Source organism: Cercospora beticola, chromosome 4 (assembly GCF_033473495.1).
Source record: "Cercospora beticola chromosome 4, complete sequence".
Classification (NCBI taxonomy): domain Eukaryota; kingdom Fungi; phylum Ascomycota; class Dothideomycetes; order Mycosphaerellales; family Mycosphaerellaceae; genus Cercospora; species Cercospora beticola.
Genome location: NC_088938.1, coordinates 3,857,079 through 3,873,007, shown reverse-complemented (window position 1 = coordinate 3,873,007; position 15,929 = coordinate 3,857,079). Strand labels below are relative to the sequence as shown.

The window sequence follows — 15,929 nt, the reverse complement described above, 5'->3', positions numbered from 1 at the left end:
AACATGTCTGTAGAAGCAAGGACCTTGATGATTACGTTGTTGGCTTTTTCTTCTTGCACACGACTCATCGAGACGAAAAGGAAAAGACGTTTGCACCTTCCGCGGAAAGCTTGGAGCACTGACTGACTGATCGGCTTTGGAAGGAAGGAAGTCTGGATTCTACGGAAAGAACGCACCAGATTTTCTCCTCTGCGTTTTGTGTGTGCTTTCCACTTTTTGTCTTTCGTCGACCCCCGGTGATGAGGATTACATCTTTAGAAACTTGTGAAACATGCCATTTGCAAGGTACACACGGGCTCGGATTACGAAAGCTACCGCCGCGGTGGTACTCTTCTTTTCTCCACGCACGGCTTGACGGCTACGCAAACAAACGACGCATTGTCCCTCATCTCGCACGTCTAGCTTACCGGACCGCGAGACAACAAGAGAACCTGCTCGCCGGCCGTGCTTACAAGGCAAAGCAGACAGGCTCGCGAAATGATACAACACCTCCAGACCAGACGTCTGTTCCAGTGAGAACCACAAAAAAGAACCCGCGCAATCTCATCTCTCGCGTTGGCTGCGAGCCGTCCCTTGAATTCCCGTTGGCTCGATTACAATCCATCAACCTTTTTGGTGACAAGCTCTGATCTGAATCGCGCATCATCACAGCACAAACACAAAAATTGCTCTGTCCCTCTTCCTTGGGCCCAAGGTCCAATACGAGATATGGGAAAAGATTGGTCCGCCGTGCTCGCAAGTGAGTTCGGAGTGCCATGCGATGCAGGGGATCGTCGCAGGAAAATGCCGGAAGAGGCTGTGCAACGTGTCGGGTCGCGGATGGTCGACGAGAGACAGCACAAAATGCACAGTGCACGCACGCACGCACGCGCGCCACGATCATCAAAGTCGAAAAGACAAAAAGTCTGGTTTGCATGACTTCCAAGATCGTTGGGAAGCATTTCTTCACGGGCAAACGGTTCTGCTGATTCCCAATGCAAGCACACGCACACGCGGAAGAGGAAACAGAGACAGAAGTCTGTGTTCTGGTGAAACGGCTCGCTCATGCTGTTGATGATTCAGGTTTCACGAACCAGGCACTGACTTTTCTTCTTCTTTTCATTCCGTCTTGCCTCTGCGCTGCCTGTATGCGGACTGCAGGAGAAATCATCGATGCGATCTGGACTTTGCTTACGTACGACCCACAAACGCTTGGTACCAACTGACAAAACTCCTGGCGAACCAGCTCATACCATGTTCTCCGCCGTCCTGGCAGAAAATTCATCTTCAGAGCTCTTCTTCCGCTCCAAAGAATCTTCTCGTCGGTGACGAGGTGGGTCTTCGCTCTTGCATATTGCCATTCCCATTCGCGGCTTGTCGCCGGGGAAGTATTGTCCGTCAATCGAGACCAATTCCTCACCAGTAAGGTGCTGCATCGGGACCCATCTCGTCAGGACATTGCATTGAAACATGGTGAAGAATTAGTGGAGCTTGTTGAGGTGAACTTACCAAGTACCAAAAGAACACACCGACAAAGAGCGAACCACCGATGATGTTTCCGAGGAGTGCCGGAATCAACGATTTCCAGACGTAGTATGTGACTGTGATGTCCGGGTGGTGGTTGAAGATTGCTGTGGGGATGAAGTACATGTTTGCAACCTGGATGGTTTCCCGTAAGTCAGTTTCATCATTCCATCATGGTAATGACTTCGCAGCCCCAGTCCAGCAACACGAACCGCCCAAAAGAGTAAGAAAGAAACCATGGGCCGACTTACAACATGATCGAACCCCAAGCTCACAAACGCAAACGTCGGCCACCAAATCGCCATGACTTTACTAAAGTACTCCCTTGGCATCATGCTCAAGAAACAAGCCACGCAGACAAGCCAATTGGCTCCAATGGCTCGCAGGAAGATTGCATGCCAGGATGGTGTGATGGCTTTCGATGTGCCGAACCGGATCACTTCTGCTGCGTAGGCAGAGGATTTGAATGTCTCGCCATATCCGGTTATGAGGGCGACGACGAAGAGACAGCCGGCGAGGTTGCCCCAGAAAGCTGTGATGGGAGGTTAGTTGTTGCGGTGAGGAAGAACAGTTTTGTGGAAGGTTCGTATGTGCAAGTTCCTTTTTGGGAATTGGACTGGAGTTGTGTGTCGTTGTGAAGAGGCAAGTGGAGTGGTAAGTTCTCGTTGCAATTGCTGCTTTGAGGAAAAGGTTGTGATCGAAAATAACAGTTCCGTGCTAATGAAAGAGTATAACTTACTAAGAAACCAATGCTGCAACATCTTCAAAACTGAAATCCTCCCCTGCAGCGCAGCGATCGTGGTATACATGAAGGAACCTGTGCAAAGGTCTGTCCCTGTTACGACGACCATCAAGAGACCAAATGGAAAGATCTGGATCATCATCAGTCACAATCTCCTCAACACCTCTCCTTCTCCAACAAGCTCCATCCTTCTGCACTCCACCCCCGACCCGACAATGTTGGCAAGAACAACTTACAAGAGCTCCAATCGTCTTAATCAACCCCGGAGCATTCTCCTGAAACCACGGAGAAGAATTCACATTCAAATAAGCCGCACAAGCAAAAGATAACAACATTCCACCCATGACAGCGCTCATGAAGATTTTATCGACTCGCATATTGGCTTTTTTGTAGCCGCACCGGCCGCATAGTTCTGTCGTCTCCTGGGGTGTGTAGTTGCTGACGATGGCGTGGATGTAATGGGGTTGTAGCGCCATTTTGGATGAACTTGTGGCCTCGGCGGGCTAGTAAGGAGTGTGATGGAATGGAAGGATTTGAGTGAGAATGGATAAATGTGTTGTTGTTATTTTTGTAAGAAATGAAAGTAGAAGTGGAAGAATAACGGAACGAGATGATGAGAATGCGACTGCCTACCGATACATCGAAGGAGAAAGAGGACGATGAGGGGGGAAGAGACCATCTCATGATGCAGCAACATACGCGTCGACAACAGCCTCTCCTAGAAGCCAAGAGTCTTGTTCCTAACGATAGCCACATCAATTGCGGCTCTTGAGCGCTTCCATCGCGGAATGGAAAATCTTCTGCACACACTGGTGAGACGGCAGAACCGTATACAGCACGGCGAATTGAGCGGCCAAGCCTTCATCATGATCAAAAAAGGCTTGCTGCCTGCCTCGATCGGAACTAAACAGGAAGCGCACATTGCGCATTGCGCATTGTATTGCGCCGTTTCACCCACGTGCTGCTTGTTCTCCTTGGCAGTGATGGGTTTGATACCAAATGGGCGCTTGGAGAAACGACGAAGGCAAGGTCGGTGTTTGTTCGACTGGTGCTAAGCCTCACTGCTGCCCTAGCAAGGAGGTTGCCGGAAAACTTTCGTGCTGACGTTGAAATTTCGGAAGATGGAGGATGGCTGCCAAGAAGCCGGACGGACCTTGTTAGATTTTTTGCTGTGTTGGCTGTGTGTCGTTCTCGAATATCAGTCAACATTTGTAGCGAAGGTTTTTGTTGACTTTGCAAAGTGGTCAGATCGCTTCCGATGTCTGATGCGAGCTTATCTGCCAAGAGATAAAGCCACCATGTCAGGCCACCCACAGTAGTTCGAGCGTTCCGCTGCTCGGCGAAATTGTCCACTGCGTATCCATCTTCAATCCTGTGAGTCGGGCGTATACACCACATTTGAATCACGTCTTCATCGACCATTCGCGAGGACTTCCTTATCTGAGGAGCGAATCGTGTATTGTGGATCTGTGGGTCCTCTCTTTGCTGCTAAAAAGAAGTTCCTGTGGAGTTGGGTGGCCGTTCTCTTCAGTGCACGTACTCTAAGTGTATCTTTGCGGGCGCAGTGTCCCGCTTCTAGGCGATTGGGAGCGAGAACTACGCCCCGGGACCCGCAATGGTATGGTCGTTGTCAAATGTTTTGGGCGAGACAGTCTAGAATTTTGTGTTTGCTGCATTTGGGCAAGGCACAGATGCGGATGGCGGATGAGGCTGAATCTCACGGGGCTATTCGCGGCCGAAAATAAAACCGCTTGGTGTTCGCGATGAGATTTGGCCGGACGGCATGGGAACAGATATCCGAGTTGATGAGTGCGGTTTGCACTTCCGAGCTTTCGGTTCGCAGAAATCCTTTGCCTCGATGCGCTTGAACATCTTCCAATCGCCCTGCAAACCCGCCAAGCTCGAAGGAGTAGGATCATATCGTCCAACGTATGAGCACAGAAAGCAAAGGTCCTCTGCGGCCAGCGTGCATTGTGGTGCTCATCGTAACATACCGGATAGATGTCTCGGCTCGGACCTGCGGTACTTTGTATTGTCGCAGTGCTTAGTAAATGAGCACACTCCGCTGCATGTCGCATTTTCGGAAGATCCTGTAGCCGCGCTGATTCATTGAAGTGACAGATGTTTCGCGAAGTCGTGGGAGGAACATGCAAACTGTCTTTGTCGCGCCGAGCCTCAATACAATATTGGCATGCACAACTTCACCTTCAAGATCCACGCCGGGTTCAAGTTGTCCGGCGGCCTTTGCCAGATCTGTGGCCATTGCCGTCCATTGCCGTTTGCCATTCATTGTAGCCGTACGACCATGAGCGGAGTGATTCACGCAGCGCTTTGCCAATTGTCAACCCGATTCCGACACCTTTTGTGTTCCGTGTGACGGGTGTCAAGATCCTGACATATTCGTGGCTCTATCAGAAGGCGACGAGGGTTTTGCGATATGACCTGGCTTGAATCAAGAGCTTCACAAGTATGCAAGGCGTGTCACCCGCGGCCTTTGCGAAGAAACCATCCCGTGTGTACCGCCATAGCGACGCCATTCGTCGTTGTACTTGATTAGCAGTCCTTTTCAGGCGTCCCGCTCATGTTGACGGGGATGTGTGCTATGCTGCTTGCGTGGCAGATTTTGGCATCGTTGCGGGATGAGGTCCACGATTTGCCAAGACTCTATGTTCACGCGCCATTCGTGCCTGACGGCGGTCGCGATGTCCCTCTCCACTCATGAAACCTGTATGAAGGACCTCTTGATGATGGCGTCGGCTGTCATTCTCATCAGGCATCATTGAGATGGTCCCAGCTAGCCGCGCTGCAACGCAACAGTAGTGGAAGCCACTTGTAGGGCGTGAAGCGCGCCGCTCTCGGGACATGTGGATGGAAGACGCAATTGGCAGACTGCTGTCCATCTTGAGGATGTCCAGTGCACTTTGGAGTCTGCTGGCTTATTCCTGGGTGCCATTTGCTGGGATCTCTCAGGCTATGCAAGATCGTGATGGCGGCGATGGCAGCTCATGTTGCATGAGTGCCCGACAAGCATCGTGACAATTTCATCACGGCGGTGAGTGCTGATGCCAGCACTTCATGTTCATGCGTGCCGTAATAGTTTCGCAGTCGAATATTGTTACAGCAGTGAAGTCAGAGAGTGTGGGCATCTCAGTGACGGCGGTGACTGCCCAAATCGGGCCGGCTCGGGAGCTCCAGCCACCTTCTTCCAGCATTTCCCAGCTTCTGCTGCCAACAAGCGACTCGACGCCTCCAGCTGCAGCAGTAGCGACGAGCGAGTGCGCCAGCCACACGCATAGAGACGTCTTACGAGGCAAGTACCATATCTCACTGTTTCCTCACTTTTGCTGCATATCTATCCTGGATACGTGCAGGCAACTCTGCCGCACTCTGCATATTGACCCACAGGCACGCGCGAGACCAACGTGGGCCATGCACGACCGACTGCTCGCATTGCCTGCGACTCTCCTAGCACTGGTCGCAGCGACAACCCCAGCTCTAGCTCACGATCTTCCCTGGCCGCACGATCTACCACGGAACGCGAAATACTACCCCGAAGACGAACCACATGTGAAGCGCGGACTCGAGGCGCAGCAACGATTGCAATGGCAGGAACCAACGGGCATGAAGAAGCTTGGAGACGACCCCGGTGAGAAGTTCTTCATGCACTATTGGGAGTTCGGTGAAGCAGATGAGACGACACGATGGACTTTGCAGCGCCTAAGACATCACAGCGAGCTTGGAGTATGCGGAAATGCAACACGATTGTTGCCCCCGCTTGAGCAGCATGCCAGTGACAACAGCCGCTCGTGGTCAATATTCGGACGCGATATCTTTGCACGGGATTTCGAATGTCCCGGGGGCACGACCTCATGTCGCAGCATAGGCTCGGATCTCTGCTGCCAAAGTGGGGAGACTTGTGTGAACACATCCGAAGGAGTTGGATGCTGTCCTCCTGGAGCGACTTGCGGCAATGAAGTAGGCGAATGCGATACGGCTGCAGGGTACTCGAGCTGCCCCGGAGATGGTGCTGGTTGCTGTATCCCAGGAGCAGCTTGCGTGGAAGGTGGATGTGCCTTCTATGGGACTGCTACAGTCACGACAAACCTACCTGCGCCAACAACGAGCAGTCAACGACCAACGACTATTATAGTGTCTGAGTCTGGACAGACCACGACTGTGACAGTGACGGCAAGCGGAGAAGACAACACCCAGACGGTCACTGTCACTGAGCCGACCACAATTGTTATTGGAGGTGGCACGAGTAGGACCTGCACTGCTGGCTTTCAGTCTTGTCCGGCGACGTTGGGAGGTGGCTGCTGTCGAAGCGATCAGATTTGCGGCGCCAGCACAAGCTGTTTAGAGCTGACGACTACCACTTCAGCAACGGCAGGACCACCAGTGCGTCCTACGAGCAGCGATAACTCAGTCTCCGCAGCAAATACAGAACAAATTTCCTCGACAGCAACCAGTGTTGTTGGCTGTCCTACTGGTTTCTATATGTGCTCAGCAGTCTACCTTGGAGGCTGCTGTCGGGTTGACCGCAACTGCGATACTACCTCATGTCCCGCAACAGCCTCGACGGATGTCGTGACCAACTCTGGCCTCACGATCGCTGCTGCTGGTGGCAATGCCGTTCCCACTACCGGCTCATGCGCCAACGGCTGGTCCACGTGCGCCCCAGATGCAGGTGGAGGATGCTGTCCTTCTGGATATCAATGCGCTGACAATTGCATCAATACCGCACCGGGAGGCAGCAACACAACGAAGATGGCCCCGGACTCTGCTGCGCCTGATGTCCTGGTAAGAGGGACTGCATGGAGTTTTGGACTGGTTGGGTTAGTGACGGGAGTGGGTATGATCCTGCTGTAATGGGTCAATGCAGCACATTAGTCATCTCTGTAGATGTGAATGGACCCATCCAGGTACAATTATGCATCTGTTGCAACAACAGCAGGGAAGCAGCTGCTCTTGGTTCGTGACCTTGGTGTCCTTGCAATCACGATCTGAGCTTCCAGTATTTTGCATCTTAATCGCCCCCTCTGATCAGGTCCTTGACGGCGCGGCATTTTGAGCACGGATGGACGCATTGAGGCATATGACGAGCAGCGTGATGGCAGTCATGCTATGCTATGCTATGCTGTGCGATGCCATGCCGCATGTGTTGCAGTCAGGCAGCTCCACAATCACATGCTCCCGCAGACTAGGCGCCGCTGCCGCCGCCAAGCAGATTGCCTGACAGAGTTTCCGGGGTGGGGTCCACCGCATCATTGGTCCATGAGGCTTCGAATCTCCCAAGCTCACCTGTGACCATCACCGACGCCATTCTTTCAAGCTGTATGCCACACAGCTGTGCGTGATCGTGTCTCACTCGTGCAAAGGCAGCGACTGACTCCGTGAGCCACAGATCACCACTCCACCAGCATTTCCCTCCACCAAGCGACAGCAGTGTTCCATTCATCGGAAGCACGATGAAGGGACCCTCCCTCCACCACCACCTACCATGAGCTCGTCAGACGACGGCAACAAAAGCGGCAACAACAAAGGCAGCAGCAATGGAAGCGGAGGCAAGGGCAAAGGCTCCGGCAACGACAGCATCTTCTTCTTCCAGCCCTCCAAGGACGTGAAGCGATTCGCCAAACGCTACCGCACCGAGATCAGCGCATCCACCTCCTCCGTCCTATCGACCTTCGCCGCTTTTCCTCTCGACTTCGCCAAGTCGCGCATGCAATCCTACGAAACGGGCTTCGTCCACACCATCAAAGATGCCTACCGCGCTGAAGGCTTGCGCGCATTCTGGCGGGGCGTGACCCCACCGCTCATTTCTGTCACTGTGGTGAGAACCATCAGCTTCAGTCTTTACCAGAAAGCCAAGTACGCATACGATGCGGTGATACACGAAATGACGGGCAAGAGTCCCCTCGTGACCGCGAATGCTCCGGGCTCTTATCCGACATTGGGTACCATGGCGTGTTTCGGTGCTGCAGGCGCGACTGCCGGAGCAGTGATAACGACTATCTCGTGTCCTTTCGAGCTGACGAAGCTTAATGAGCAGCTGGCGGGGAAAGAGGCGAGGAAGGCGGCTATGGTGAAGTTCCAGAGTAGTGGAGCAACGAGCCAGAGTGGTGCCGCACCGGTAGTAGATCTGAAGAGTGGTGGGAGTATGGCTACGGCGAGACGCCTGGTCAGAGATCGTGGATTCACGGGTCTGTATGCTGGATACCGATTGCATTTGCTAAGAGACACGGTCGGGACGGCAATCTACTTCATGACCTATGAGAGTGCAAAGCAGTTGATGGGCAATGCGAGAGGGAAGAGTGCCACTTCGCCGTATGCTGTGCTTGCTGCTGGAGGACTCTGCGGCATCGTCAGTTGGGCTTGTGTGAGTACTTCATCTCGGTGACTGAGTTGTCAATTGCTGACATGGTCAAACAGATATACCCTGTGGACGTTGCCAAAACTGTTTACCAGAAGGCCTTACTCAGCGCAGGCAGTGGGCATGCCGCTCGACCAGCGATTCGATTCTTCGCCGGAGGTTCATACCGAGGACTGGGCGTTTCCGTGCTGCGATCGTGTATCATCAACATGATCTTCTTCAGCAATTTCGAGCTCATGAAGAAGCGGATCAATTCCATGGATGACGATGTTGATTGAACCCACCATGCAGAACTTGACACTTGATCAAGTGCAAGCGGAAGACCAAACGATAATGGTAATTGCCATCTGCGAAGACAGAAGGCGGAAGACGAAGCTTAAAAGTCCTTACTTATTCTCTCATCGGCGCAGCGGGCAGGAGCATCAGAATTCAGTCAATCAAGCATCTCATGGAAGCGACAAGGGAGGCAGCAAGCAAGCACCGCACACCAATGCGGAGGCATACACACATTTGAAGGCGTTATTGAGCGTGGATGGCGAAGGAGTTCTCGCGGGCGTTCGTTTGGAGATTCACCATTGAGTTGCTGGTTGAGCACCCGGCGGGTGCGATGCTCCTGGCATTTGATGAAGGGCATGCAGGGTGAGGCTTTTTTGTTGATGGGAATTGGGGAAAGAGCGATGCATTCGCGAAGGGAGAACTGACTGCAAGTGCAGATGTTGATGAGCTGGACATAGCATGGCTGAGAAAGCAGCCAAAAACATTGGAAGCAGAGCAGAATCGACAGTGCTGTTCCATCCTGACCGCCATCCCCTATCCGCTTATTGAGTTCTGGTTGCAGCTGAAGCACTCTCAGCGGCTTCCCTCGAAGTTCCATCGCGGTTGCCATACATCCTCGAGCTAACTGCTACAGTCACGACTCAACTCCTGCCAGGCGGCGTGCCATTGGAATTCGGCATTGAAAGCACTTCGACAAGACCACTGTGCCTACCGACACTCGAATGCGTTGGCCATCGCACTGTGCTGATTCTATCCTTTCACGCCGAAACTACATTGCATTGTTGACTACCTTAGCGTGCACAAAGCAACTCGACATTAGACAACCCCGATATTCATGTCGACAAGAAATGGAATAGAGGCCATTGTGTTCAACACAAAGAAGTCTGAGCGTTCATGAAAGGGCGTTCCCGCGCGTTTAATGTCTGCCACAACCATGCATTTTTCTTACGCCACAAAATGCCATTATTCACAACCACAAAGCACTATACTGACCAGATCGCAGACCACAATGCCCACTGTACAGCCCCGTAACCCTCCACACAGTATAAGACTCTCGCCCTCCAACCCCAATTCGAATTCTCTCCTCATCAGTCCCTCGATACCTCGTTCAGACAGCTCTACTTGTTTCTGGCAAACAATCTAGACAACTCTGACCAAGCAATCGACCAAGACAAAACCGCGACCGAAAACCCAAACCCTTTCTTGCACATCTACAAGATGTGCAACAACACTACCAACTACAACAACTACCCAGTGGCAACCGCCTACCTGACTATCCCGACCGCAATGGACGTCGAACGCTGCCCGAGCTGCCGTCGCAGCATCGCGACATGCCGATGCGAGGCTCCTGTGCAGCCTCGTCGTCGAGACATTTTCGACTCGGCTGATGCCCAGAGCATGGGCTGGGACACTTGTCCAACTTGTGTAAGTTCCTTTCCCCGTCCCCAATCACACCTTTGTGCGTACATTTTACTGACATTTCAACAGCGACAGAACATCAGCGACTGCAGCTGCGCCGTGAAGAACCAATTCGCAATCGACTCGGACACTTGTCCAATTTGTGTAAGTTTTCCCCCCAATCCCCTATCACGACTTTGTGCGTGCATTTTACTGACTATTTGAACAGCGACAGAATATCAGCGACTGCTGTTGTGCGGTAAAGAACAAGTTCGCAATCGACTGCGCTGCTAAGCACATCACCTACATGGTTGACAGCGCGATGAAGACCAGCTTGCTAACCCTAGGTGCCTTCCCCGGCCAGAGCATGGGCTGGGACACTTGTCCAACTTGTGTAAGTTTCTTCCCCCATCCCCCATTACCACTTTGACATCTCACTGACTTTTTTACAGCGACAGAACATCAGCGACTGCAGTTGTGCGGTAAAGAACCAATTCGCCATCAGCACACTCTCGGACACTTGCCCTGTAAGTTTCTTTCCCCCTTTCCCCATCACAACTATTTGTGGACATTTTACTAACCATTTTCACTAGATCTGCCGACAGAATATCAGCGACTGCTGTTGTGCCGTGAAAAACCAATTCGCCATCAGCACACTCTCGGACACTTGCCCTGTAAGTTTCTTCCCCCCAAATCCCCATCACAACTGTTTGTGGACATTTTACTGACCATTTTCAAAATTAGATCTGCCGACAGAACATCAGCGACTGCTGTTGTGCCGTAAAGAACCAATTCGCAATCGACTGCGCTGCAAAGCACATCGCCTTCATGGTTGACAGCGCGGTAAAGAACCAGTTCGCAACCACTGTGAAGGCTGACACCTGCTTGGATTGCGGCCGTGCTGTGGACAAGTGTCGGTGCGACGCTCCAGTGAAGCCTCACCGCCTGAGCACCGCTCAGAACAGTCATCTGGTAAGCTGTCGCTAAGTCGTCTGCAGTGCTAACTAGGATCAATAAGCTTCACTCTCAAGCACAGGCCTTTCGGGAACCACTCTGTCAGTACAGGTAGGAGCTACTTTGTAGCACTGGCTGGAATACGGGAGTCTTCTGAAAGGCGATCTCACGACGACAGGTAAAGGTTCTTTCTCCTTCTTTGTCTTTTGTCTTAGTATTCCAATCTTTGTGCGAGATATAGAATAACAATGTCAAGGGATCTGATCAAACAAACACTCACAAATCAAGTCTTCATTCACTAGTCATCACATTTCTAACCAGGCTAATCCAGCTTCTCATAAGTCGTATACTCCTTCACCATTCCCAATCTGAACTCCTTCCCTGCCTTATCAACATATGCCTGTATCTTCCCATTTGGCCGACGAGCTCTCAGCCCATCGACGTTCCAAATCCCATCTTCGTGATACCTCCCATCCTGCCTTTGCTTCAAAATCGTATTCAGACTCTTCGTATTATGCAAACATGTTTGACAATCACATCCCCTCCCCGATGCCTCACACAGCGGCATTCGCTCCGTATCATCTGGTCGATAGGCGGCCTTCGTGTCCAAGTTCATGATAAGATCTACGAGTAAATGCTGCAGACAACGGAATGCTGCATCCCAATAAGGTTTTCTCTTAACTCTTCCTTCGAGCATATCGTCGATCCATTGGCAGAAGAATCCCATGGGTTGTTGGAAATTCTCTTTCCATTCGGAGAGGAATTGATCGTAGCCTTTGACTTCGAGACCGAAACCTCCATCGAGGAGTTCGTTCACGTCGCGTTTGGAGTTGGGGACGATCATTCTTTCGGCAATGATGAGACGCGAGCCGGGCCAGACTCCTACGTTTGCGCCGTCGCCTATGTCATCTCGTCTCTGGTCGAGTTCTTGGTCGATTACGTACATCATGTTTCGGAGGTCTTTGAGTTTTGTGTCGCGAGTGAAGGATAAGTAGCCTGTTTTTGTGCGGAGGATGTTGCAGTAGACCATATACTGTGCCAGTAGATAACAAGTGAAGATTTTGAGGTCGTTGACGCCTTCTTCTGTTGAAACGTGTTGTCGACTAATGGGATACTCGACCAATGCGAAAAGCCGCTGTTGCAAATCGTAGGCTGCGACGAGGAGAGGTTGAGAGTATTTTTCTGTCAAGTTTTCTGCGACTTTTCGTTGCTCGAATTGAATTTTCACGGCTTCGAGTTGTTGGTCCGTTTTGGCTTTGTATTCTGCCATCATGTATTCGTGCTTTTTGTTCATGGCATCGATCCTTTCGGCTTGCTTCTCGGTCTCGCGGCTTAGTTTCGCATTTTGCTTTTGTGTGCGTCCTTGGATGTACCAGCCCCATAGGAGGCTACCGATTGTGCCGACAAGACCGATTGCAGCGACCACGAGGGGGACGATGAGATCTGTGTTCGCCATCCTTTCTCAGGAGGTTGCCGAGCCGAGTAAATGTTTGAGACGTCGAGCACGGATGGCGAGCAGCGTTCAAAGGCGATGAGTCCTCAAACGTAGCTGGGCGAGGACTTCAAGATGAATAGCAGCAAGCCCCAAGATAATAGAATGGCGTAGTCTTGGTGTTCTAGACTCAATAGAGCTCATGCCCGATGAGGTAAGGCTGAGACACTAGCATGTGTCGCGCCAGATCTGGCACCTTTTGAGCACGAACTGCCTCTATAGGAAGTTTTGGTCTGTTTGGTGGTGGCTGGACGTGTCAATGGAAGGTGCTTTGCAGCATATCGGCCGCACCATTCCATGAGGAGAATGTCAACAAAAGGATATTTCAAGCCACCTTTTTCTCGCCCCACTGAGCTGCATACAATGCTTGAAGCTGATAAGAATTTGCTGCGAGCTGCTTGATTTTCAGAGGACGCTTCTCGAGATTCCTGCGAGTAAGCAAGTAAAAGGGCAATGCTAGTGCAGAAAACAACTATGCCGGCTATCAGCTGCTATTCTCTGAAAGAAAGTACTAGGTCGCCTTTATTCACTGCTCCGCTGCCTTTTTGTCACCACAGTATCTGCTTCTCGGAACAGTCTACAGGGTGCCATGGTCAGTGCATGTATAACTTGTGTGAGAGCTTCGATGTTACGTACTGACCTAGTCTATCTCACCTCGCAGGCCGAAGTGCAAACTGAAGACCACCTACTTCCCCTTCGGCATCTGTGACACGAAAGGGCGACCTCTCTTGCATGTTCCCATGTGACTGATACGCCAGCGCCGCGCGCAGAACCTGGGCCAAAGTCCGCCGCCTTCTGCGCTGAGACAAACCAGCCACGAATTGAACGCATGCAACTATGCAGCCCGCTATCGCAACAGCGCCACCGAGTCTTGCTGTCTTTGAGTCAAACCCATACGCCCAGACATAGATGCGTGCTTCAAGCATGATCTCAGAGGAGTCATTGTAGCGCATGGTAGAATTAGTAGTCCATTCTGCTAGTGACAGGGTTTGGTACACAGGCGTGAGCAGCATTGCGCGGGCAGTGTTCCCAAATGTCTTCTCGTTGTAGCCGTGCAGATAGTCTTCAGCTTCTGGTCGGGCATTGTCCATTATTGAATGCCATAGCATTGCGATCGATCTGTTGTGTGGTACGTGACCATTCGTCCAATCTACTCCCCATGCGGCGAATGTCCACGATGGAGGCGTTGGGAAGTTCAAGTAGGAAATGTCGCGTGTAAGATCTGGTACATGTACCAGGGACAACGGATTTGTTTCAGGCCAAGGATCCAGCTCGTAGGTAGTAAAGCCTAGTTGAGCAATATAGTCGATTGCAATTGACACTGTTTCATTATCAAATTTCTTTGAAATGACGGTGGTGTCGACATGATTTGACTGGTTCGTCTCTGACATCCAGTTGAACACCCCGAAGAATTTGGTCCAGTTGCAGGAGACTCCGACGGGAATGGTCGCATTGAGACATGATATTGGGAAGTCTTCCGGGAAGTCGTACGGGATTTCTGCCAGAGTAGAAATGCCTTCCAGCATTTTTGCTACTGTTGCTCTTATATCCGGATGGTAAAAGGCTGCCCTAGATGAGCTGATAACATCTACTAGCAGTGCCGAGGATGCATCATCATCGCCCGCGTCGATGGTGAACTGACGTGAACGATTGAATGATCCCTCATAGTTTTCAGGCCAGCCGTCACCCACTTGTATACACTTGGTAAACAGGTTGTTGTCGAGATACTCCGAGAAGAGGTGCTTGAATGTGACCGTGTAATTTGGAAAACACATCACACTCCGATCTTCGTCAACCTTGACGGTCCAGGGATTGCCTGCCCAAATGATACGGCCTTGCACCAAGGATTACTCCATCTCGTCGTAAACGTAACCCCAGGCTACTGTTGAACACTGCGTATTGTCTGAACATGCTCTCGGAGATGCCGATTTGTGCCGCATCAGCCCCGAGGGATATCTGCTCTACGATGTCCCGATCACGGCTGAGGTGATCGAGCGTTTGACGGTTGGGGACCCAGACAGTCGACTGTCCCATCTCATCAAATGTGCGATTCAGATGAAGAGTCAGTCCACTTTGTTTGGTAGTGGACTTGGTGGTTGATGCGTTGGTGTGAACTATGTCATCTGAAATGTAAGCGCCGATTGTGCTTAGAGTCCAAGAGTCAAGAGTCTGACTCTACTGCGTAGCGTAAGAGTATCGACCAAGCGCAAGGTCATCGATCGAGCAGCCTGAGTCGGAGAGGACGAATGAGGAAGGCCCAAGGTCTCCTTCTCCTTCTCCAATCCTGACATTCGTGTTGATGCTGTAGAAGTACCCCTGTGAAATCCGGTCTGTCTCTACCCATTCCAATGTAGGTAGAATAAGTGTGGCTGTAGCTGGTCCCATGAGGTTGACCAAGATTCCCATGAAGATCGATGCCACAACTACAACTGTCCAGTAGAATTCCGAGAACATGTCTTGATATAGACCACCGTCGAAGACGGCCAGCAGATTTGAAAATTCGATCGGTAACGTAAGATGGCGGACAGGTGACCCATATCGAGATTGCGCTACACGCATTACCATGAGGTACATGAGCGCTGCAGCGATGACACTGAACCAGAGTTCAAGAATCTTCGCAACGTACTGCAGTATATTGTTTAGATTGCGACTCCGTACTGCGAGCGCTGCAATGCTGCTCTGCACCATGCTGGATTGGTTGTTGAAGGCATCCACCCAGCAGTCGTGCTTAGGACACCAGGCACTGGCACCGACGACGTGATGCTTGGCATTGAGAAAGAGCAGGTAAATGATGGGTCCAGTCCAAGCGAGGCAGAAGAACTGCATAGGCAGAATCTTCCACCATGGTCGCCTCGAGGAGCGATTGCGGCGAGCGTGGCGGGGATTCGCCGCCGAGCGTTGAACCGGAAGAGACGTTTTCAGCTCGTGAATTTCTTCTGTCGGTGCCGGTTTGTACTCAGTGCTGACCTGAATGAATTGAGACTTGGATGCTGAAGTCGGCATTCGGCATAGGGGTAACTGAGACATCTCGAGATCTCCCCAGGATGAGTGAGCTCTGTCGGCAAGGATGGCCAGCGAGAGCTTTATCACGCAAAGCATGCCCTGCTTTCTCTTGGGAGGAGAATTGCGACTGGGTGAGTGGCCATATTGCAGGTCTGGACTACTGCACGATCCTACAAGGCTGAGATCAA

The 15,929-nt window shown here is 51.6% G+C and overlaps 7 protein-coding genes across 7 annotated transcripts; 3 read left to right on the top strand and 4 right to left on the bottom strand.

The window, feature by feature from the left end:
- Positions 1–1,226: 1,226 nt before the first annotated feature.
- On the bottom strand, positions 1,227–2,721 carry RHO25_007119 (uncharacterized protein; the record flags this gene model as incomplete). The annotated part of the gene is made up of 5 exons (XM_023597894.2): positions 1,227–1,409; positions 1,489–1,638; positions 1,755–2,035; positions 2,243–2,375; positions 2,482–2,721. The coding sequence occupies 5 exons, from the start codon at positions 2,719–2,721 to the stop codon at positions 1,227–1,229; spliced, it is 987 nt and encodes a 328-aa protein (XP_023452963.1).
- A 2,953-nt stretch (positions 2,722–5,674) lies between these two features.
- RHO25_007118 (uncharacterized protein) lies at positions 5,675–6,224 on the top strand (the record flags this gene model as incomplete). Its single annotated transcript, XM_065602894.1, has 2 exons — positions 5,675–5,986; positions 6,180–6,224. The coding sequence occupies 2 exons, from the start codon at positions 5,675–5,677 to the stop codon at positions 6,222–6,224; spliced, it is 357 nt and encodes a 118-aa protein (XP_065458966.1).
- Positions 6,225–7,745: 1,521 nt separating this feature from the next.
- On the top strand, positions 7,746–8,896 carry RHO25_007117 (uncharacterized protein; the record flags this gene model as incomplete). Its single annotated transcript, XM_023597892.2, has 2 exons — positions 7,746–8,624; positions 8,678–8,896. The coding sequence occupies 2 exons, from the start codon at positions 7,746–7,748 to the stop codon at positions 8,894–8,896; spliced, it is 1,098 nt and encodes a 365-aa protein (XP_023453004.1).
- Positions 8,897–10,112: 1,216 nt separating this feature from the next.
- RHO25_007116 (uncharacterized protein) lies at positions 10,113–11,361 on the top strand (the record flags this gene model as incomplete). Its single annotated transcript, XM_023597890.1, has 7 exons — positions 10,113–10,319; positions 10,383–10,457; positions 10,522–10,686; positions 10,745–10,819; positions 10,886–10,966; positions 11,037–11,264; positions 11,329–11,361. 7 exons carry the CDS (start codon positions 10,113–10,115, stop codon positions 11,359–11,361), a joined length of 864 nt encoding a protein of 287 aa, XP_023453005.1.
- A 207-nt stretch (positions 11,362–11,568) lies between these two features.
- On the bottom strand, positions 11,569–12,702 carry RHO25_007115 (uncharacterized protein; the record flags this gene model as incomplete). The annotated part of the gene is made up of 1 exon (XM_023597889.1): positions 11,569–12,702. The coding sequence occupies one exon, from the start codon at positions 12,700–12,702 to the stop codon at positions 11,569–11,571; it is 1,134 nt and encodes a 377-aa protein (XP_023452230.1).
- A 686-nt stretch (positions 12,703–13,388) lies between these two features.
- Positions 13,389–14,264, bottom strand: RHO25_007114 (uncharacterized protein; the record flags this gene model as incomplete). The annotated part of the gene is made up of 1 exon (XM_023597888.1): positions 13,389–14,264. The coding sequence occupies one exon, from the start codon at positions 14,262–14,264 to the stop codon at positions 13,389–13,391; it is 876 nt and encodes a 291-aa protein (XP_023451839.1).
- A 649-nt stretch (positions 14,265–14,913) lies between these two features.
- Positions 14,914–15,765, bottom strand: RHO25_007113 (uncharacterized protein; the record flags this gene model as incomplete). The annotated part of the gene is made up of 1 exon (XM_065602893.1): positions 14,914–15,765. The coding sequence occupies one exon, from the start codon at positions 15,763–15,765 to the stop codon at positions 14,914–14,916; it is 852 nt and encodes a 283-aa protein (XP_065458965.1).
- Between the last annotated feature and the right edge of the window lie 164 nt (positions 15,766–15,929).